The sequence below is a fragment of the Xyrauchen texanus genome, chromosome 1 (assembly GCF_025860055.1).
Source record: "Xyrauchen texanus isolate HMW12.3.18 chromosome 1, RBS_HiC_50CHRs, whole genome shotgun sequence".
NCBI lineage: Eukaryota > Metazoa > Chordata > Actinopteri > Cypriniformes > Catostomidae > Xyrauchen > Xyrauchen texanus.
The window spans coordinates 21,379,274-21,404,100 of record NC_068276.1 but is presented as its reverse complement, the minus strand read 5'-3'; the positions used below and the strand labels follow the sequence as shown (position 1 = coordinate 21,404,100).

General features: G+C 38.8%; 1 protein-coding gene across 1 annotated transcript; it reads left to right on the top strand.

Moving 5' to 3' along the window:
• The first annotated feature begins 589 nt into the window (after window positions 1-589).
• Window positions 590-24,827, top strand: LOC127649174 (large neutral amino acids transporter small subunit 2-like). Its single transcript, XM_052134151.1, has 11 exons — window positions 590-1,418; window positions 10,146-10,350; window positions 14,576-14,727; window positions 17,751-17,876; window positions 19,286-19,439; window positions 19,716-19,839; window positions 20,282-20,385; window positions 20,622-20,718; window positions 20,999-21,148; window positions 21,638-21,815; window positions 22,242-24,827. The coding sequence occupies exons 1-11, from the start codon at window positions 1,274-1,276 to the stop codon at window positions 22,391-22,393; spliced, it is 1,587 nt and encodes a 528-aa protein (XP_051990111.1). The 5' UTR covers window positions 590-1,273; the 3' UTR covers window positions 22,394-24,827.

Below are 24,827 nucleotides of genomic sequence, written 5' to 3'. Positions count from 1 at the left end.
TAATTTCCCTACATTGGTAAAAAGTTTAATAGCTTATTTTCACTTATTTTGGGCTTGTTTTCCAGACCAGGTCCCTTTTTTTTCTTGAGAGATCTGGTAACACTGCAACTGATGTAGCTATCACTCACCCTTAGCACAGAGTGTTGTCATTTAAAAAACAAAACAACGTTATGAACCGTTTTGTAACAAAAAATACTGTTTTCAACTGAAATGAAAAACATTTAGTTTTGAATCGCTACTGTGGAGTACTGACTTCATGTGTCATTCATAACACACACGTGCACTGTGGAACACATAAGATGAAACAGATGTTTGAGAAAGCACTTGTATTTTTATTTTGTACTGCTCATACAGTATTATAAGGTTCACATACGAAAAGACAGCAATATTTTAGGCAGGCACACTGACACTAATATGTTTAGAAAGTTTATGTATTATATGTATTGTAATTGTATGTCGATGGCAAGGTATGCTCAAGCAAGTCTTCAACAGCAAACAAGAACGTTACTGACGTAGGGGGAAGGGAGGAGGAGCAACTGTAGCCTACACATGGGGGCGGGTGGGGAGAGGGTTGACATATGGACTAAATACTCCAAACACCAGGCGCTGGGAACACCGTGTGGTGCTGTGGATATCACTTGGAGACGCGACTGTTTTCAGCAGCGCGGACACTGGTCTGTTCAGTGCAATAGGATGCGTGTGCTTTCTGAGAACAAGGAAACAACGCGGGTGAATTGTGTTTAAGCGGTACAGGAAGAAAGAAGTGAACAGCGAATGTTTTTGTCGGCCTCAGGGCGCGTGGTGTTTTGGTTTAAACAGCAGATTAAAGCCAGGATAATCTTCATCACAGACTGAAGCAAACAGGCACAGAAAAGTTCCTATTGGAATATTTGTGTATATTTTAATTTTATCACAATAAATTAATAAATAAATAGCGCTGGGGAAAGAAATATAGCATTTCAATGACACTGTCAGCGCCTTAATTTTTTTTAAACTATCGCTGCCTTTTCACGGTTATCGCCCATTTTGTCAACTGTTACGGTTTTTGCTCCATAAGCCACTACAGTACATAATTTTAGACTGACAACTGTTTAAAAAGGCATCACCTATATAAGATAGTGAGCGTGACAGCACATTAATTTATGCATATATGACAATCGCACTCGGAGTTCGGAGCAACGGTGCACGCCGAGCGCTTTTCTAGGACAGCCGCACATAAGCGCTCAATATCTGCTCACCAAAAAGCGTGAAAGAGACTGAACATCTCGCCAACATGACGGATGGACCGAGACAAAGAGGGAGCGCTGCGCCGAGCATCAACGGGGATGGAGCGGCAGACTCGGGGAAAGCCGCAGGAGAGTCGTCGGTGGCGTTAAAGAAGGAGATTGGTCTCGTCAGCGCTTGCGGTATTATTGTTGGTAAGTATCTTTTTTTTCATATGGGTTTGTGAATCATGCATGGTCAACAGCTCTCAGTGCACATTTTAGAATGGATTTTAGTGCTGAATTAATCATCTTGCAGCCCCCATGACAGATATACTACTCATCAAAAGAAATCTGGGGGTATTCATGTCTGGATTGAAAAATATAAAAGTTATAATGTAATTTTGCAACACGCTGCTTATCGCTGTATATAGACTTCTTGAAATTGGCACATAGCCAAGATATTATTTATTCCACAATAGACTTCTTGTGCAAATATATACATAATTAACAGCTAGCCTGGAATTAAAATGTCCTTGCCTTCCCTTGCCCTGGTATAAATGTCGTACAAGTCATCTGTCTGAGGGTGTTCACTGATGCAAGGTGTCATCAGTGCAGTGCTCGTGTCTAGTGCTCTCTCCCTCCATCTCTTTCTCGTTTATCTCTTGTACGTATTTAAAGGTGCACTCATTCATTTTTTTACTTGTTAAAAAAGTTGTACTCCTTAAGAAATGAATTGTGCTTTTGAAACATGTGTATAAAATCATGAGCATTTACACGAGATGAAGACATCAGTCATTTCACTTTAAACACCGTTTAAATCTACATGTAAATGGTCCCCTCATGTTATTATGATCACATCACCAGCCAAATTCTAGGAACTGCCGTTATGGGTCACTTTCACTCATGGATTAAATTAACTATGGCTGACTTTGAATAGTAAATGCTTACTGTAAATGTATTGGTGCCTGAAAATGTGTGCGTGTAAATGATGCTGCATCCAGGCCCCTAGATGTCAGTGTAGATTGAAGATGCTTAAGAAAATATTGAGTGCTCCTTTATAAAGCAGGTCAAGTTGTCAGGCAATGATAAAGATCCACCAACTGTGCATGGTTTTTATGAAGACAGAAATATTTTTTAACAATTCAGAGGGATCTCACTGAAGAGACCTTTCACACTAGATAGAACAGATTCAGCAAAACCTAACTGGAAGTGAACAAAGAAAACGTGACTGAACTTCTTTCAAGAACACAGGGTACTTTACATTTATTGCTTCAGGCAAAATTAAGCTATAAACATCTTTGATGTGATGATAAGATTTAATAAATGAAATAACCCATGCAAGATAATAATCCCAACCTACACTTTAACTGCATGTGTAGTGTTAGTGATAATCCCCTTTAGCAATCTTGATCAGGTCACACATTCACATGCTCTCAGTCAGTCCCATGCGAATATAACTTATCAGGTGATTGTCGCTTCGGTTCACTCAAAGCCTTCTTCAAGCCTTTGTTCTGTGTGTGCTTCACTAAATTTCCCAGAATGCTTTATAGCTGCTGCCATTTCCATCCTTATCAGCTTCTCTTACTGTTACATTGAACCCTTAGTGATTTAGAAATAAAACATGGACCTGAACATGAACTTTTTGTGTCTTTTGATGTGCTTATTTTTATGCCCTATATTTAATGTTCACTTGTCACAGGTGGATTATGGTCCCCTGTGTTCAGTAGGGATTGTTACGATGGAAACAGGATTTAGGATGGAAACTCGTGGTAGTAACAGAATTTGGAAATGCAGACATAATGAATCTTATATAGTTGTACTTGAGATGATAGGACCAGAGAGGAGAATAAATGAGACAATACAGTAACAGGCAATTGTAGAATAAGAAAAGGAATGTAGAGCCTTCTTTTAAATCATGTACCAAGAGCAAACAGCCTCAAAAATTACTAAGAGATGCTGATAAAACAATTGGAGAACATCCAAACACAAAGCAGTTTTAACTGACCACAAGGTGTAAGGATTACTAACTTCAATCTAGGACAAACCAGAAGTAACCTGTAAGGCAGCTCAATAATCTTCAATAGCAGGGGTACTCAATTGGCAGACTCCGGTCCGGATCCGGACCGAAGGACAATTAAATCCAGACCAAGCTCTGAACTTTTGTGCTAGTTATCTGACACCTGGCTAAGTGATTATGTAAGCATATGTGTATTCGCCCGCGGAGTGTGAATAAATAGCATTCAGCGCTAAAGATAAATATTTCTAAATAAAGCACGTTCAGTGCTACTCACTTTATTCCCACTCCGCGCACTTTGCGTCTCTCCCAGCTATAGACATGAGGCGCCGCATGAAGCCTAATTTACTGTACGTACGAGTTGCAGGTGCGATTATTTTAACAACAGTAGCGGAGACCCCGCTACAGATTCTGGCATCCAGTTTATGATTTCTGTGGCCCCAAGCAACCGACCAAGCTTGAGCCCCATTTAGAAAATTTTTGCTTAAAAAATTACATAAAATGTATTTTAAATCATAATTTAAAATTCATCCTTTCAGCTGTTGTAGCTAAATACATTCAAAATGTTTAATTAAATAACAATCTAGTTAAAGATCATTAATGCATGTTTTCCAGTTTTTCCAAAGTACTGTAATAAAAAAGCAATAATTATCTTCATAAATTTATACAAAACTTCACCCAGTAACATTTTGGAATTCAGTTGTTATTTATTAATTTTATAACCCCACAATTATTTATTGTTTTCCAGTTTGTTATTAAATATGTTACAGTATTTTTATTTCTTTGAGGATTTGTTGAATTCAATAGTAATATATTCCTGACTTAGTTACTTTCACCTGGAGTTTATATTCTGATGCTGAGGCTGTATTTTATGTACGCATCAGTGGCAATGTTCATAACTAACAATAAACATATATGGCATGGCAGCCCCTCAGCACACTAGAGAAGGGGAAAAAACATTGCTGTTTATCAAGTGCTGAAACTTTGCTTGTTGCAGAACAATCTGTAATAATGTTAAACATTGTAACAGTCCTCTCTTTGCAACCTGAACTTGTACAGAACGTTAAATCTTTGTGACACCTGCGCTAAAAAATACAATCTAGACACAGAATGATACAGAACGCAGGTGTCTCGGCATGCATTTTTGAAACCTGAAGCTCACAGTGTCTAAAAGGACAGTCCTCCGTGAGACACTGAAGAAACAGCGAGATGCAGTGCAGCATGTATGGACGTACATCTAGCGTGTTTACACAGGAAAACAATGGCAAAACAGAGCAGACGCATGCAAAAACACGTTCAGTGTGAACAGCCCCTAACTTATCAAGTTATAAAGCTATTAAAAATGATACATAATTTCCTAACCATATAACTACTGACACCATGTAAGCTACATACTGTCCGGACCTTTGCTGGGAAGTACTTTAAATGTAGAGACCGGACCTCTTGGAACTTTAATTGAGGACCCCTGGTCTATAGGATGCATTTTAATTTCTCTTCTTTAAACAAGTTCATGGTCTAATACAGACATGTATCATAGGTTAGTGATTCAGACACAGTGGGTTGTTGGATAAGCCTCCAGTAAGCCGATTAAGTAAAAAATGTAATGCTGAATTTAATGAACATTGAATATAATTGGATTGTATTCTCCTCAAGCATTAAATTCTTGATGGCAGCTTCATATGGAACTAAAAACAGCAAGTTCAGTATATAGAAGTGAATTTCCACAGAGCTTTGTTGTTGAAGAATAAAGCCAGGGTTTGTTCTCTGTGCTGTAATAAATGTATCAACCTAATGTTTGCTATAAATACAGAGTATCTAAGTGCTAATGGGCAGTATTTTACACAATGTAGCACACTTCACTCCATTATATTTGATGAAGCTTAAAGGAGGCATTGAAGTTGTGTAAATGGCTTGCTTTATTAACTTAAATTCTAATAAAGGGAAAGATCTGGATTTCAAGGCTACAGACCTGTTTTTCACAGAAACAGTTGGATTAATAGAGTCTGAAAAAAATCAGTTAGACAGTTGAGAGGGAATTGTTATTTTGTTTCAGCTAGTATGTTAGTAAGAGTCATAAACAGAAACACTAAAGGATGTAACATCATGACATAGTAAATGAGCCATGTCTCTGCGCAATGGGCAGCATGCAAATGTGATAAGCTGACACTCAGCTCCCGTTTTTAGACTTTAACATAATAATGGGCCATTACTGAAGACAAAAACAAGAAGTAAATTTAGACCCTGGCACACCTCGACAATTCGAAGAACAAACAGCTATGACGTAATTTAGAACAAAATCTGGCCAAAACGTTGTTTGTTTAGTTTTTTTACTTAAAACCACAAAACAAAAGAAGGTGTTTTTGAGTTAGTTTCGGTAGTTCTTGACACCTTGCCGGGGCAAACTTTCAGGAAAACTTTGTACGGACTGCAAAACACCTTCTTACTACATTTGGCCCATGTCATCGTTTGAGGTTGTCATAAATTGCAATAACGAGTGTAATTGGCGCATATACTGGCCACATATAGTGTCCTCATATTTAAATGTACCTCTAAATGCCTCCCCCAGTGGTGTGGCCGGTGTCTGAATGTTCTCAAACAGTATTATTATATTGAACATGCTTCAATTGTTGGTCAAGTCACTGTGACCGAATGCTTAGAAATCTTAAAAGCTCTTGAGGGTAGGGGGCCTGGGTAGCTCAGCGAGTATTGACGCTGACTACCACCCCTGGAGTTGCGAGTTTGAATCCAGGGCATGCTGAGTGACTCCAGCCAGGTCTCCTAAGCAAGCAAATTGGCCCGGTTGTTAGGGAGGGTAGAGTCACATGGGGTAACCTCCTCGCGGTCGCGATTAAGTGGTTCTCGCTCTCAATGGGGTGCATGGTAAGTTGTGTGTGGATTGTGGAGTTTAGCATGAGCCTCCACATGTTGTGAGGCTCCGCGGTGTCATGCACATTGAGCTACATGATAAAATGCGTGGATTGACGATCTCAGAAGTGGAGGCAACTGAGATTTGTCCTCAGCCACCTGGATTGAGGTGAGTAACCGCGCCACCACGAGGACCTACTAAAGTAGTGAGAATTGGGCATTCCAAATTGGGTGAAAAGGGGATACAAATAATAATAATAAAAAAATAGCTCTTGAGTAACACAAGACTTTGCACAGAATCATTAGGCCAGTGCTGGGAGCATATTGACAAACTTAAATGTTAAATCAGTGCTTGCTGCTGTATTGCTGGTGATGTTTTTGCAATGGGCACAAACACAGAAAGCAAGAGGATGCAAGATGAACAGGAAATTCATCTGCATTCTTTGTTTCCATTTGAGTCAGCAAGAAATGTAACCCTCAATGTACAAGTGTGCACAATAATCTACAGTATCACTCTCTTGAAGGATCACAAAACCTGTTGAAGTCAGTATTTCCTCTTGGATTTATAATCAGGGATCACAGAAACAACAACTATCTGGTTGAAACCAGATCAATCCCTACTGCTAGGATCACACTTTGGCAATGGTAAAAGACGCCTTTGATTATGTAAAGTTGTGTAACTTGTACTTTGAGGTCATGGGACATGCTGGAGTTTGTGATAATTATATCCTAACAAAGCAAATTCAGAACAGAAAGTAAGGGAGAGAGGTGATAGAGAATAACCAGAAGCTGAATGATCAGGTGTAGACATAAATATTTATGGAAATTCAGACCGCAGTTGTTGATTTATTGTTTGCAGTGTCTGTGTTTAGCAGACACTTGTATCCAGAGAGATTCACAGAACATTAATTGCAGTGAAAATCCCCCAAGAGAAACCTGGTGTAGTTGACTTACTTAAGGGCAGAGGTGTAATTGGGCAGCTACTCGCTGGCTCATTGGGTCACCATAACCTGGATTGACGTTATCAGCCAAAACACTAGACTTTGATCTAGGCTATCACTGACCCCATTTCCACCTGGTATAAAGATGTGTCTCAGGTGATCCGATCACATGTGGTCAGGTGAGACACATCACTGTTTATACCTGGTAACTCAAATGTGATTCATGTGACTGCTCGTGATCAGATTTGTAGGGTAGGGACTCTTGTGTATATATACATTGTATACATGCATCAATCACTATGTCAGTGTGTTCCTGCATAATAATAAACTGCAACAAAGTCAGAAAAGACAAAGAAAGTGCAAAAGAAAAGGGCACGCTATTTCTCCCTGATGCAGCTGAAATTTAATCCAATCACAAAATCAAAATTGCATGCAGAATTGTCTGTTATTTTCTGAGCTTCAGATGTTCGTACTGCTCGTAAGTGTCCCGCATGTTGATATCAAACACACTGAAGAAGATCCGTGAAGGTCTCATGCTTGCTTGTGTGTGTATCCTCTTTTTTTTCCCTTTGAAAGCCGCTCGTTACTGGCCGTTTAAACTCTTGTTTTAGTGCAGCGGTTGATTGACAGGTTAGGAAAGGAGCTTCGCTGCTGCCGGGATGCATACAGGATGGATTAGCATTTACACATCAAATGTGATGCGTTCAGATGCATTTTAGACCACATACATATGTGGTATTTGTGATCCGATCGCAACACGTTAGTTGTTTAGACCCCGTTTAGTCCTGTATTTAGCGCTGACCACATGTGATCTGATCACCAAAAACACATCTTAATACCAGGTGGAAACAGGGTCACTGTTAATTGGAGAGCTAGAAGTCACTCCACATATCCACTCCCACTTGTACAGTAAGTGGCATCACATAATAGATCAGCATTTTCTGTTTCAGAAAGTCTTTAAACTTTGTCCTGTGTGCCTGAGTCACATGAGGATCTCCCTTCATGTAGGAGCCTTCATCCAGGTTGGTCTGGCTCTGAATTTACATGTTTTGACCTATGCCCTCAAGGTATGCGAGCTCATCACAGGGCTTTTGCAGAAATATGTATTTTACAGTGATGTGTTACCAGTTTTGGCATTCCATAGTTAAGATTTGAAAAAGGAAGCTTGTTCTAGATAAGCTTAAAAGTACAGCTTCTGTCCAGTGCTTGCAGCTAAGAAGTTGCATGTGATAAAGCTATTATAATACAAGGGTTTTGGGTTGTTCCCTCAGCTCTTTTTGTTATACGGACAGATTAGATGATCTTTGTTGGATAGTTTGAATAATTACACAATTCCCCAAAATATTTGATTCTGATTGATCAGTTGCGGCATTCTGTGGTCATATATTAACCTTTCTCTACATAGCTGTGCTCAGGGTTTGGGAGTAACAGAATACATGTAACGGGATTACATATTTAAAATACAAATTATAAGTAACTATATTCCACTACAGTTACAATTTAAATAATTGGTAATTTGAATACAGTTACATTCAAAAAGTATTTTGATTACTGAAGAGATTACTTTTTATTAATTGTTTTATTTAATATTTAGTCCTTTCAGATGGAAAACATTTATACGTATAAATTATGTGATCCAAAGTGCATTTGAACAGTGGTGAAACACTTTCTTATGATGTGTTACATTCATACGAGCAGACAGAGAAGTACGTTTGAAGTAAGTTTGGAGCAGAAGAAATAGAAATAAACTATTAAACTATATTTTAGCTTTTTATGCAAAGCTAAAATTTTATTTCTAGCCATTTTACATGCACATGTTACCAGACATGATCATATTGTTTATCAAGAAAAATCACATTAGATAAAAAATTTATTTTATTCTATTAAGAACTTTGATATTAGGGCAAAAATTATATTCTTGATAATAATTTTTTGTATTGTTTTTCCTGTAAAAATATCTAAAAATCCTTAAAACAAGATCAATAACATTGCTCTTGTTTTAGAAACAACACTGCATGAGATATTTAGTTTTTTCAGAGAATGTATTTTTAACATGTGTATTTTGTATTATTGAGTTTTTATAGTCAAAACAAGTGAAAAAATGTGCCAGTGCTGAAGAAGTAATCCAAAGTATTTATAATATGTTACTGACCTTGAGTAATCTAACGGAATATGTTACAAATTACATTTTACAGCATGATATTCTGTAATCTGTAGTGGAATACATTTCAAATATAACCCTCACAACCCTGGCTGTGCTAGTTTCATGTCTCTCATTTCACTCTTTCTATTCACATTATACAATTATTTAATCACAAATCATTATTTCATGTGCATTTATTTATTTGGTAAGATGACATGTAACAAGTGGTCCAGCTGGCTGGTCATGTCACATAATAAACCTTTAGGATGATAACACTGCTTCACGTCTGTGTCCTGATCACCCTATCTGGGTTTATTATGCAACATTATCTCTTATTTTATGCCCATGTGCATGCTCACATATCTATCACAAACACAAATTTCATACATGGATCACAAAGTGGTGGTGCAGTATGCATAACGCACACACCAGACAAATACATAAACTATGTGCTCACACACACTCCCAACATTTATTGTGTGAACTCACTCCATTAGTCATCTTGAGTTCTAACTCTGCAAAGTCAGCTTTCTCTTCGCTTTTGCCACCTGCTTGCCCTAATTTCTTGTTCTCTTTCCTCCCCTCGATCCCTCTCTCTTGCCTAAGTGACATCGTATTTTCCCTTTGATTCATTTATACTGTGCCCTGTTTCTCTTCAGTGGTCTTTTATAATCACCCTATTTTTCTTTTTCAGTGTTTTAGGTCTCACTGATCACTATATTTCCTGGGTAGAGTGTGTCGTGCAATCATCTGCTTTCTTCTCATCCCTATGCATTTAAAATCTCTTTAAATCCCCACTCAGGATAATGCCAGTACATAACTAGTATTGCTTAAATGTGCAGAGAGTGATGGATGTTGTGGTGAGGATTGAAAGCTTAAATGATGAGCTGTGCTCCTTTATTTTCACCTGCTTCTATCCTACATTAATTCCTCATTCCTATACTCAATACCCAATCTCTCTGTTCTCTATTTTGCAGGTAACATCATTGGCTCAGGAATCTTTGTCAGCCCCAAGGGAGTGTTGGAAAATGCTAGTTCAGTGGGCCTGGCTCTCATCGTATGGATTGTCACCGGCATTATCACAGCAATCGGGGCGCTCTGCTATGCTGAGCTGGGTGTTACTATCCCCAAATCTGGAGGAGATTATTCCTATGTCAAGGACATCTTTGGAGGGCTGGCAGGGTGAGGTTTTCAAATGCAGCTACACACTGAGTACATAACATTGGTTTAAATGTGTCTTAAATGGCGAGATCACCCAAAAATGAAAATTCGTAATTGTTATGAACACATCAGTGTTCGGGATTGACTGCCTCAGTCATGATTCACTTTAATATTATGGCAAAACATGCAATAAAAATGTATAGTGACTGATGCTGTCAGTCTCTAACATTCTGACAAATATCTCCTTTTGTGTTCCACGGAAGTAAGTCATACAGTTTTGGAATAACATGAGGGTGAGTGAATGATGACAGAATTTAAAAATTTTTGGAGAGCTATCCTTTTAAGAAATGCCTTTTTATTTAGAGGATTGATTGGAAAGCCAGAGTCTAATGCTTTACATCACCTGCAATACGGCAGCAAGCACTGATTTAACATTTAAGTCTTTAAGCAGTTTAATGTATTAATAAAAATGCAGACCTTAGTTTGAATTGGTAGTGTCTTGGCGACCAAGATGTCCATTTACTCTAGACTCAATAAAACTAAAACAAAAAAACGACAACAAAGTGTTCAGATAGGGAAGTCTTTAGGAATAAAAATGTCTCAGCCATCAAGGACAAAACTTTTTTTATAACAGGGATACTGTGGAATTCAGTTGTTTTTAGGAATGTGCTGTGAGAACAACTCCATTTCAGATTACGTTTTTGAATATGCCAGCAATAGAATGAGCAAATCATATATAGAGGAAAGCTTAACAACTCAGTTTTTAGCTTATGGAGGTCTTCCCTGTTATTTCCATTTGTCTGAGTCCCATACTTTCCCCTCAACCACCTATTATCTCCCTCTGTAAATTAGTAAATATATTACCCCTCAATACATGGTAATTAGAAGAACAGTGTTACAATTGCTGCTGCCAAACTGCTGCCGTGTATAATGGTTGTAGCTGTGATTAAACATCTGCGGCCCTTACAGCTCGCATGCCAAAAATAAACCTTGTTTGATGCCAAGGCCGTAGCTAGTGGGGTGAAACTATTTAGCAGAGATGGGTTACTGCTATTAAAATGAATGGGAGAAATTGAAACAGTCAATGGATTTAGAAAGGATGTCCCGCCTTACAAGTAAAAGAGCCAATCACCTTCTAGATACATATATCGCCTGTCAATCAACTTGAGAACGTGCATGTGCATTGTTGCCATAAAGATTGAAGTGTTTCGGGGCTTTCAAGAGCGACCCCTAGTGTCACTACATCGACACAATGTCAAGTGAGTGACAGAAGGGGAATCATAATTGGGAATTGGCGAGTGGAATTTGCATGCCACTTCCGGACAAAGGGGTATAAAATGAGAAGGAATGCACACTCTCATTCAGATTTTTTCTTCGGAGCCGAGCGTTTGGGTATCAGTGAGCTGAATCCCACTGCTGTTCCATTCACCTCTGAATGAAGTGTATGTTGTTGGATATATGCCGCATTCCAGCGGCTTTCTCTCCTTCTGCACGATCAGTGCAGATTACGCCCCTGGGCACTTCGAAAGTGCTACTAAAAGATTTCAAGTTTGTTTTTTCTAAATGTGTGATTTTTTTTTTTTTTTTTTTTTTACCACCAAAGTAATGTACTTAAATAAAAGGTTGGATTTTTCTCTTTTTTTGCATTTGGGTTCTATGTTGTTTAAAAAAAAAAGGAGAATTTTTAGAAGTCCTCGACCGCATCTTAAACAGGGGTGCCAATAATTGTGGAGGGCACTGTATTTCTGAAAAGAGTATATTTTCCTCTATTAGAGCAACACGTTGATGTGAACGTCTTTTTTAAAGACGTGTCTTTTTAAAGATGCCTTTTCATCTTTGTGTGATTCCTGGATGCGGTTGTTATCTCCTTCTCCGATGGCCACGGGCGCTACCTCATGTGTCTGGGCCGCGATCACACTGAGACAGTGTTCGTGGATGGTTCGTGTTCTCATTGCGAGGACATGACCACGGCAATGTTGCGATCGCGGCTTTCCTTCTTCCAAAGGAAAGCCACTGTAGCCGTCCCCCCCCATGCTGCGCCTTCTACCCAGGGGTACAAGTCTGGCCTGGCTGGTGCTGGAGGCGATTTGGGTAGTTGAATGGATTCTACAGCCCTTCCTTCATCGTACCAAAGAAAGGCGGTGGGTTGCGGCCAATCTCGGACCTGCGAGTTCTGAACATGGCGCCGTGGCATACATCGCATGGCTGTTATGCCCCTCTGCCACCACTTATTCAGCCCTTGGACAGACCTTGCATATCTACGTGCAGGAGTCCTTCTTTTCCCCAAGTCACCCTTGTGGCACAGTATTGGCCCACCCCAACTTGGTTCTCGGACCTCACGCTCCTTGCGACAGCACCTCCCTGACAAATTCCCTGAGGAAGGACCTTCTTTCTCAGGGACGGGGCACCATCTTGCACCCATGCCTAGACCTCTGGAACCTCCACCTCTGGTCCCTTGACAGGATGCAGAAGACTTAAGTGAAAACTTAAGTCTACCGGCCGCAGTAGTAAGCACGATCAATCAGGCCAGGGCTCCTTCTACAAGGTAGCTATATTCCCTGAAGTGGCGTGTGTTCACTAAATGGTGTTTTTCCTGTAGTGCAGACCCCCAGAGAGCTTTCCTTCCTGCAGGAGAAGCTGGAGGGGGTGGCTGTCCCCCTCCACCCTGAAGGTGTACGTAGCTGCTATAGCAGCGCACCACGATGCAGGGGCTATGTGCTATGTAGTGATCAGATGGTGAGCCTGCAAGTGCTGCCCCGGGAAAGGCAGACCCAGCCTTATCATTGCTGTGTCCGGTCCATGCTTTGCACATCTACTTGGATTGCACGCAGAGCTTTAGATGCTCTGAGCAGCTCCTTGTCTGCTTTGGTGGACAGCGGAAAGGGAACGCTGTCTCCAATCAGAGGCTTGCCTACTGGATCGTGGACGCCATCACATTGGCCTACCAGACCTAGTCCCCCTTTTGGGTTCAAGCACGCTCTACAATGATTGTGGCATCCTCGTGGGCACTGGACAATGACACCTCTCTAGCAGACATCTGCAGAGAAGCTGCCTTCGTGAGATTTTACTTGAGCCGGTTTAGTCCCGTGTTCTTTCAGATACGAACAGGTTGAGTTTGGTAATACGGAACAGCTGGCCGGGTGTATCGCTTGTGTATAGCGCCTTTCCCCTCCCCTGAGGCAAAAACGTGCACTTTTACCCCAGTTGAGTTCACGAAGTCGTGGACCCTGGATGTCCTTCCTCCCTAGCCCTGTGGCTCGCGAATTCGGCGGAGGATTTCTGATCATAATCTTGACCACCCCTTTTGGAGATTTCAGTCTTTCCTTATTCGAGTAGATAGGAGATGCACTAGCATGCAGCTTGTTTACTTAGAAAAACAGCTGTCTAAGAGCGTTCCAAAAATGGCCTCTGAGTGAACTGACTTGCTAAAAAGATTTTGGGTGAAAGGTGGTAATGATTCTAGGGGCCCATAGATACAGGGTGTCCCACATCAAATTCTAAACTGTATTTTTTAAATTGGAAAGGAGCCCTGAGCAATATATAGTCAGGGGGCCCAGAATACCTTGCTACGGCCCTGTTTGATTTAGCCCATAGACAGTAACTATGTTTAAATATACTCCAGAAAGAAAGCGGCTTATTGTGAGTAAGTGGTGTTCACATTTACATGCATTGTATGAGCGGTGTACTCTTTACTTCTGTATATGCAATGCTTTTGTAAATAACAAACAGGACATCTGAGGAAAACTTTGCAATTTTATTCTCCATTGCTTTGCTTTATTTCCAGATATTCCAAAATTGTTGCTGCGTTTTTTTCTTAACATTCCATTGCAACCTGCTGCGGAATTGCAATGCAATAGTGGGGTTTCCCTCTTACGTCAATCTCTCGTATTCCCCAATTTACTTGAGTGCATATATGCGAACTTGAGGGACAGTCTGTATTTTACACTTGTGTTTATAAATGGGTATACAGTAGTTTATAGTGTGCTTTTCCCACTGTTCTCCCAGAAATATTAAATTGTTTCAGTTGTCTTTTTGTTGGGCTTCATCCTATTACGTTTGTTATCCAGTCTGTTTGTGCAGACCTTCAAGAATGCCGTTTATGTGTTTACATGACCACATAAGTCACATTCCATGGTGTTACCTTGTATTTTGCACATTTACCAAGGTACTTGAATAGGGCAATCATTCAGAACCATGGTATATATCAAAGTACCATGATATTACAACATCTTTGTGTGTTTTACAGATTCTTGCGGTTGTGGATTGCTGTGTTGGTGATCTACCCCACGAATCAGGCAGTCATTGCTCTCACATTCTCCAACTACGTCCTGCAGCCTCTATTCCCCACCTGCTTCCCCCCGGAGAATGGTCTGCGCCTGCTCGCCGCCATCTGCTTGTGTGAGTACCAGAAGGAGAAATGACAGATATCTGTGCTTAATTAAAGATTGCTTTTGTGATGTATTAGTGACATGATAAGACTACCATTTTATTTACTCTTGCTAAGCATTTTCCTCAGAAATTGAGGCCTACCTTAGTAAGTATAGTGAATTCCAGTCACTTTTGGGAATTGCAATGGGCAAATTTATACAATATATTGGTATACTATGTATATTGAAAGGATTGAAAAGAATGGTGTGGAAAAAAGTGTTAAGAAAGGAAGGAAAGACAGAGCAGATAACATGCGGATGCTAAACCATTATCACATGTTAAAGAGGATGTGGTTTGGGCATAGAAGTATGTTAAGGGTGTATGAAATCTGAAATCTACAGCATACAGCTGAGTGTCATTAGCTCTAAGAGTAAACATTCATCTTGTAGACATAAACTATTCAGTCATGTTGTGTACCTTTTCTTATGTTGTGATTGTTCCTCTTGTCTCATCTCCGAAGCAACAAGAACTTACACAATTGCTGTTTCTAAATCTGGTTTTCATTGACTTGTTGTTAACACTTGTATGTTTGAGACATATTTTCTGATGGCACATATACACACTGTTGCCGAGAAGGCAAGAAGTCTGGAAAGTTTGTCCATAGGGTCAAATCACGTTGGAGTATCAGAATGAACAAAGGTACATTTGAAAGACAGGGATAGAAAGATAGTGTTGTTGGAGAGATACAAAGAGAGAGATGGATTGATGTGTCAATGAGGCCATAGACAGTGAGATACAGGACAAATAGGCTGTGGGAAAGAGGATGAGAGGGATGGGTAAACATAAATGAGAATGACGGTTCTTCATTGCGTCAAAAAGACTGGAGCGTAGGCTTTCTGCAGACTTCACGCTCAAGGTACAAATACTACAAGCTGTATGTAGCTAGACAAACAGAGACCCAGATAGAGAGAGAGGTCAAGAAAGAGGGATATGAGGTGGTATGTCACCATGGTTTGATCTTTGACACAGGTGAGTGATGTTTTACTTTAAGTTTAGTTTTTAATCGTTTTTGTCTTTGGTGACCCAGAATTACTGTACCTTTTCAAATTTTGGCTTCTGCAATATTACCATCCCTTTGTCTAGTTCACATGGCAACAGATCTGATTAGCTGAGCCAGCATTAATTAGTGCTTCTCAACATGTTCCCATTTGGAATTAAGACTATATAAACACCAAAGCATTCTGATTGGCAGAAGTAGAAGTAGGGTTGTGCTGTAGTAAAGACAACTCATCTTAAATCTCAACTCTCTTAAAGGCACCTCCGCTTAAAAGGGCACATTTACATTTGTGAAGAGCACCTTTAGATTTTGTGAACGAAAATGGCAGCCCCTCTTCTGTGCATGTCAGTGCTCAGGATGTTCAGCTGTTGGCTGTTGAATGCTAGAAATTTTGTTTAGCACATGATTCTGCCTTATAACCTGTGGCTAAACATGAAGTGTGTGGGTATTTTTATGAGCACATGCAGATTTTATGACCTTCAATTTTTGGAGGATGCAATGTCAGTTGAGCTAACTTGAACACAGCACTTTCATTTTGTTTTTCCCTAAATAGTTCACAAATTAGTTTGCTCCACCCTCTTAGACATCTCCTCTAGTCCATTTCCTAGAATGAATAATCCTTATCTCAAAACAAGACTAGGCTCCGTTAAAAGCATGATTCTGCTCTGTACAAAGAGACAGTGTACGTTTCACTCCGAGATAAGACATTAGGATTACACCTCCTCACTCAAAGCCTTGCTGTGTTTGGTTTGACGGTGTTCCCCACACATTGTATTAGGAATGGTGTCTGTTTGCAGTGTCAGATTGTTTGTGTCCCATTTGTAGTCACAAAAAGTTATTAAAAGAGTGAGTTCTTGTAACAAAATACACCACCAGACCTCAATTAACATATGTCATTGTACTATCAGTGACTCTGCCATGACTAGACTGACTTCTCAGGTGTGAGCAGTTTGGTTGGAATCAGAGCCTGAAACTTTCACAGTGTTTGGACAGTGTACACTCCGTTCAAACTAGCTTTGTCCTTAAAGCCAAAGTGTGTCATTTCTGCATGACTAGAATCTTTAAACGGAATTGCAAAAATAATCACTGTTTTCAAACAGATTCCAGAAAACTCCCCAAGTCTTCCATTGGTTGTATAGAGGTACAAAAAGTGCCCCAAACTCACACAATTGTTTGAGCCATTGTTCCTGTGTCAGGCAGGATGGGCCGCTCAATCACAGAGGAATCTTTTGGTTGTGCCACAGAGGCACAGTGTTACACTTTTAGGTGAACTCAGACAACAAATGGTGTTGTGAACATTATTACTTAATTACTTACTTATATTTGAATTTGTACATTAAACTGGTAGGGATATGAGCAAGAATTTTAACATTGAAAAATTATGGCTCTATTTTGCTCTATTGATAGGCTTGTCAAATACTCAGGACAATGTCTGTGTACCTGTCTCTTTTTACACAAGGTGACAGACTGAATTTCTTGCTTCTTGTCCATAAGAAAGTACAGCCTGGGTGTATGTGTATGAAATAGGGCAAAGAAGCTAAAGGCAAAAATTTTGCTTAACTTGCAAGTTTCCAAAAGTCCAGAAGTCAAAGTTTACTCTCACAGTACAGTGGATTGCAAGGCATTTTCTTGTTCCCATTTGATTTTATGACAATTCTGTCACATGACATCAGTAGTTTGTGTACATAGTAACATTTGGGGACACATTTGTCCTCAAAAGTGAGCTAAATCTGACAAAATATACTGTAATTTGTACAAAATATACATAAGTTAAATAACATTACTTTAAATTATAAAAATGATAAAAGTTTTCTAATAGGGTTTGGTGTAGGTTATGGGTTTGGGTTAGTCTATTAACTTTATTTAAAAACAATAGAAGTCAATGGGATGTCCCTATAAGCATGTGTGTGTATGTGCGTGTGAATGTGTGATCATTTTAATTATTTTGTAATGTGTGTGTAATCAGCATCGTAACTTCTGTGTGTTTGTGTTTCAGTGCTGCTGACATGGATAAATTGTTCTAGTGTGCGATGGGCAACACGAGTGCAGGATATCTTCACTGCAGGGAAACTTCTGGCTCTTATTCTCATCATCATCATGGGCATCGTACAGATTTGCAAGGGTAAGCACCATCTGTCTGGGTATGAGTGTGATAAGGAAAGCATCAGGTTCTTTTTAATTGTGCATGTTATATTACAGCCAATTGAAGAAGGATTTTGCTGTAAAGACAAATATGAAGACTGTCTAGGTCTTTTTGAGGTCTGAGTGTCTGTTACTGCAAACATTGCATTGCAAGTCACTGGGTTCAACCCCTCTAATAAAGAATAACACTGATGATTCAGTTTTTACAGTCTGTGCCTCAGAGGTATTAATCATTAATAATCATCACACTACTGATGGTCCGTTAGCTCAGACATTGTCCTGATTATATTAGAGTGACAGGTGTTATTCTACGTAGAAGCTCTAAAGAAAACTGGATTTGGGTCAGTTGGCACTGGCTGCCCTTTTATGTGGGGTCTTCTCGTCACATACGAGGGAACTCTAGGAGAGAGTTCAGAGAGTGCATGTGACACACAGACCTGACCGAAAACATGTGCAATCTACTGGCTTAGGAAACAAAAAGACTGCAGGCTTAGTTTTATGCTAAGGGCAAACCTGCTGAAAAATCCAGTCAAAACCAGATTAAAAGGATAGTTAATCCAAAAATTATAGTTCTGTCATTTACTCAGCCTTATGTGGTTCCACATCCTCACTTTCTTTATTCCATGAAACACAAAAGTAGATGTTAGACAGAATGTTTGCCTCAGTCACCATTCACTTTCATTGCATCTTTTTCCATAAAATAAAAGTGAGTGGTGATTGAGGCTAACATTCTGTCTAACATCTACTTTTGTGTTCTACAGAAGAAAAATGTCATATAGATTTGAAACAATATGAGAGGACTGAATGATGACAGAATTCTCACTTTTGAGTGAACTATCCCTTAAAGGTGGTAGCTATGTTTTGGACCTGTAGCTGGTTTCAGTTTCAAGCTGGTCATTAGCTGGTCCAAGCTGTTTTAGGTAGTTGAAAAGCTGGACTACTAACATATAACTAATTATACCTGCTTGAGGTGGTCAAGTGTTTTGAAAGGTTTCTGGAATATAGTAACTGATTCATGATGGTCTACCTGCTTAGCCAGTTGTTAGATGCTCCAAAACCCATCTTTACCACCTGAAGCTGGCATGACCTGTTTTTTTTTTTTTCCCCTTTAAAGGAACCTTGTTAGTCTAGCCAGGAACTAGCTGCCATGTTCCTCTATTTAGTTGGATTTCCATTGACTGTACTGACTTTTTCTGATTAAGATCACAAAACTATTATGGTCATTGACGAGGGAACTTGACCCTTGATTGCTCAACACTGTGCTTGCAATTAGTGTACTGTAAGCTGTTTTGGATGAAAACATTTGGTAAAGGTTAACAAGCTAACTAAAGGAAAGCATTGCTATATTTTACTTGTTCATTACTAAACCCTGTCTCCTTCCTTCTCCAGGCGAATATTACTGGTTGGAGCCAGCCAATGCCTTCGAGCCATTTCAAGACTATGATGTTGGTCTGATCGCTCTGGCGTTTCTACAGGGCTCCTTCGCCTATGGTGGCTGGAACTTTCTCAATTATGTCACAGAGGAACTGGTCGACCCCTATGTGTAAGCCAACTCTAGTCTATAGTGCTCACAGTAATTCTATACAGTTTTGTCAATATTTAATTAGTGTTAACAAGATGCAAGCAAGTAATTTATTCTGACAAGCCAGCAGAGACTTTAGATGAGTGAACCACACACACATATATATATATACACACACCATCTATTTTCTATATATGTGAAGTAGATGGTACTACAATTGACTGTTCTTTGAACTGAGCACATTTTTTTATTTCTTCCTTCTTTTTATTCTTTTGTTTTTGTTATCTTTCCATACAGGAACCTCCCGCGTGCTATCTTCATCTCCATTCCCCTTGTGACCTTTGTTTACGTTTTTGCTAACATTGCCTACGTCACTGCCATGAGTCCTCAGGAGCTGCTTGCCTCCAATGCTGTCGCCGTGGTAAGTGTTCACGCTTACCACAATAAGGCAAAATATCAGTCTGACACTATCAAACTGCTACAAACAGAAAGATTAAATTGCTCACAGTATATTACAAATGTTTTTTTTTTTTTTTTCTAGTTGTATGCATCAATGGCTACTCCCTAGCTTGCAATTTATTATTTTGCTTGATGCAGGAGATTCTGTGACATATCTACATATCTAAGTATCAATATTTCAAGTTCTTTGATTGATACTTGCTATGAGCTTTTGATGCCTTCCAATCTAGATATATCAGACTCCAGAATCTTCTGCATTCTGTTCTGATGATATTCATAGATACTGTTGTTAATTAAACAGTACAGATATAATGTACATGATAATGCATGAATTCAACAAATGTCCTCTTTTCCTCTGCTTGTCTCTCTTTTCTCTCCTTCACCACTCTGTTGCTCTCTCCCAGACGTTTGGTGAGAAGCTGTTAGGAGTGATGTCATGGATCATGCCCATCTCTGTGGCCTTGTCCACATTTGGGGGGGTCAACGGCTCCCTCTTCACCTCCTCTCGGTCAGTCCCTCCCTCTCTTCATCCATCCATCCATCCTGCATTCATACATGACACTCAATTGTTCTCCCATTTGTGCTTTCCTTAATCTTTTGTTTTCTAAAGAATAGCAGTATTTTTTATTTATCTTTCTGTCCGTCCGCCTGTCCATCCGTCCACCCTCCCATCTGTCCCTTGTTCTTCACAAGCTCCCCTCCATTGAATGTATCAACATCCTAAATAACAATCATTTTGTACAGGTTGTTTTTCGCGGGTGCTCGGGAAGGCCATCTCCCCAGCCTCCTGGCAATGATTCATGTGAAGCGCTGCACCCCAATTCCAGCCCTGATATTCACTGTGAGTAAATGCATATGCCTTATTCTACGATTTCTTTGGTTTTATAGTTTTTTTTTTTTCTCCCTTTAAAATCCCCACTCCCTCTACCTCTAAGTCTCCTGCATCATTTCATTCTGCTTGACAAATTTGCTAAATTTAAGTCTTTTATTGAGTCTTTTTTGTTGATTTTATGGCCTGCATTCTGCCTGACCCCCAGTATGAATGGGTTTAATGGTGATGTGACATTTGAAACTCCTTATGACAAACCTGTAACCAATGTCTGTCTCTGACACTTTTTCAGTGCATCTCCACTCTTCTGATGCTGTGCACTAGTGACATGTACACACTCATCAACTATGTGGGTTTCATCAACTACCTCTTCTATGGTGTCACTGTTGCTGGGCAGATTGTGCTGCGGATTAAACAACCAGACATGCATCGACCAATTAAAGTAAGTCCTTAAGTCTTAATTCATTCTTAATTTAATTATTGAAAAGAGCCCTAAAAACTACTCATTCCCTTCTTGGAATTTTTGTAATTACTGCATGTACAAACAGCATTAAACACACCATATGGTGAAAATCAATATCTTTGACATGGGAGCCGTTTTTGCTCAGTGACCTCAGTAGTTATCGACTGATAACTCTCCATCTGTTATTCACTATTCTTTGCAAGTGGGTTTTGCAAACGTATTCCTATTGAGATATACTGTTCATACCTTTCATTCCATTAAATTACCCTTGAGATAGAAAGATATGTATTTTTCTTTATTTTTTTTTATCTGGTATCCATGATGATATGATTGTCCAATTCTAGGTACTCTTTACATAACATTGAATGTTATTAGGATGTTGACTTTTCCGGTTCTTAAACAGGTTAGTTTTTTTAAGGTAATCCTTTCCTTCTGCCTGCTAACCTGTAAACTACTTACTACTCACAGATCAGCTTGGTGTGGCCGGTCATCTACTTGCTCTTCTGGGCCTTCCTGCTGATCTTCTCCCTGTACTCAGAGCCTGTGGTGTGTGGTATTGGTTTGGCCATCATGCTTACTGGTGTCCCTGTCTATTTCTTGGGCGTGTACTGGGAAAACAAGCCCCAATGTTTCAATACATTTGTTGGTAAGTGTAATAGTCTGAGTTCTATTAGTTTTTGTTGTATATTAGTGGAATAATGAGGATTGCTGCATGGTCCTGCTGATACTTCCAGTATATGTGTTTGCCTGCATGGGGATGCTGGTTTCTCCCACCAGGCTGCTCAGTTAGATTAACCAGAAAGACTAGCTTAGTCAACCTAAGATAGCTATGCTATTCTACCCTGGGTTTGCTAGTCAGACCTTGGAAAACACACTGTTACTGCATTTTCATTGGGGAGCAACTGCATTGTAGTCTGGGCAGAGGTTTTCCAAACATTGGTTAAAATTACATTATGGCTTTTGTATGATCTAAGGACTTAATCTTTGTCGGTATAAACAGTATTAGACTATATTCAAAGTTATTTGAATTAGTGTAGACACATACATTGAATTCTTCTCTCTTTACTCTTAGATAAGATGACATACCTGGGTCAGAAGTTCTGCATAGTGGTTTACCCAGCGGAGGACAAGAAGAAAACTGAAGAGGGTGGAGATGAGATAGAGCTGAAGGAACAGTCGACTCCACTGTCAGCAGAAGACGGGGAGAAATCAGCTGACTGCTGAACAGACACATTGAGACACACTCAATCCCTCACATACAGGGTGCCGGTCTTTTTGAGACAGACACTGTAAATCGGAAATTGTTCACATACCTCACTTTTTTCGTTAGGCCTTTTTATAAAGAGTGGGTTGCACCGTAGGGCAGGAGCTAAGCTCTGGAGATAGTAATTAACAGAGACTGGGTGCTCTATAGTCACATCATTCTGCTATAGTGGTTTTAGAAACTTTTTGCTAGTCAATTTGCAACTGCATTATTGGCTGTGCAACAGAATGACAACATTAAAATGTCAGATGAGCACAAAAATGCTCTAAAATGTACATACAAATTTCGGAAACATTCCGTTCTATGGGAAACACTGGGATTGATCTCAATCTGGGGATTAGAATTCCATTCTATAGAATATAGAACATTGGATGGTCAATTTGGCAAACAACATCATGGCCTAACCTGAAATGGCAGGGTTTGTTTTATTTATTATTAAATACATTCTAATGTTTTAATTCTAACCCCTCTCATCTGCCTCTTTATTCCTCAGTTTTTAATTTGGGTATTTCACACTCCTCATTTAAAGCATTTTTTATAAACCAAAGCTGTATTTTAAATTGTATTGTACTACACTAAAACACCATTTTTGTTTAAATATGATTTTGATATTTTTAATTGTTTTGTAATCATATTACTTTGTCATTGTGATATGGCTGTTATAATTTTTTTATTGATTTGTCATTGATTTTTTTTAATCACTATATATTGAAGGCATATACAATATATATTAGAACCAGTTGTGGTGGTTCAGAGTAGTTTTCTAGCAGGTTACTCTGGTACAAATAAAAAATTGATTTTTACAGAAACCTGTTTGATGTCATTGTATATGTTATTATCACTGTTTGAGAATATTTTGCTTTCTGATATTTCTGATGTTAAAAAGTGTTCAACGAAAACTTAAAGAGGCCAATGTGGTCATTCTGTCTTAACATTTGACAGAGATTACAACCACAGTCAAAACCCCTGGGTTCACTTTCATTCAACGTAATTATTTCAAAAGTATTTACACAATTGTTGCAGCAAATTTTACGTGAAAAAAAAAGGTGGTGCATAGTGTCCGTAACGTTGACGTATTTAAATCGAAAAATATATATAAATATTGTATGAATGTAGTTATACATTTTTTGGTCCTATCATTTATTTTAAGGCAATAAAAGTGAAATATGTGAATATTCAAGAACTTGAAATCACTCTTGATACACTGTATAAGCCGGTTAAATCAGTCATAGTATACAATGAATAATATATACAATCTTAATCATGTTGATGGATGATAGATATTAAGAGAAGTGAAATACAACAGAATGGAATCAAGCTAACAAATATATGGTTTACTCACAGACAGGATCCAGATTACATTAAATACTGTTACTTAATCAAACTACACACCAAAATTAAGCAAAAGCCTTAAAAAAAACTTTACGATTCTGAAAAAAAATATTATAATACACCAATCAGCCACAATACTAACGGTGGTTTTAATGTTGTGTCTTATCAGTGTATGTAGTGTGTTTCTACAAGATAAATGTTCAGTTGAAGAGTATGTACAGTATGCAAGTCACTGTTGTACATATAACTGCATAAGGTTTTGTGTGGTCACAGGGTCTTTTTATTGTGCCTCTGTATTGATGTCACACATTTACCCACCCAATACTTCTTAAAAATATTGTTGTACAAACTATAGAAAAAGTGCCAATTGTTTTTTGTTTGTATGTTTTCTGGCTGATCTGTAATGAGTAGGTGCTGTATAAAAAGCAAGAGTATATATAGATCACAGTGTAATTCATTGTCATGTTGCATGAGCTTCTTCCCACCAATCTTTAACCTTCCCCCAACACAGTAAACACTGCCTTTTTGATAGTTCCTCTCTTATTCAGATTGCAGCAAGACCTGTCATTATCAGTACAGTTAATTAAAAACTGACTGCATACAGACATTTTGATAATAATCTTTGATCATTGTATGTAACTTTCAAGTTTAGCTGCTTCTGAGAACTGCCTATTGTGCTGCAAATGCAATAACACAATGTCTGTGTTATATAGATAATGTGACTTTCATATTGGCAGTCCTGATGGGTTCAGACTTTCTAACACTCTAGAACAGGTGATACTGAAAACAATACAAAATGAGTTTTCTGTATATTTTACCAGTAACAAATGATTGATGCTAATATTTTGAATATCCTTGTCACATCTATATAACTCTATTATTGAATGACCTATATAGATTACATTCACATTTAAATATTTTCAGTCTGAACTAATAAAGATTTCAAAGTTCAAATTACCACTATTCATAACTGTCTGGGGTTTCTATCAGAGTTCTCTCGTTTCTTACAAGTTTTGTATTTGTTTTAAATGTATATATTAAAAGATAAATAAATATATATGC

Coding starts and splice junctions, on each gene's coding strand:
- LOC127649174 (XM_052134151.1), top strand. CDS start 1,274: ATGACGGATGGACCGAGACAAAGAGGGAGCGCTGCGCCGAGCATCAAC. Junction 10,351..14,575: donor ATCTTTGGAGGGCTGGCAGG/GTGAGGTTTTCA, acceptor TGTGTTTTACAG/ATTCTTGCGGTTGTGGATTG. Junction 14,728..17,750: donor GCTCGCCGCCATCTGCTTGT/GTGAGTACCAGA, acceptor TTTGTGTTTCAG/TGCTGCTGACATGGATAAAT.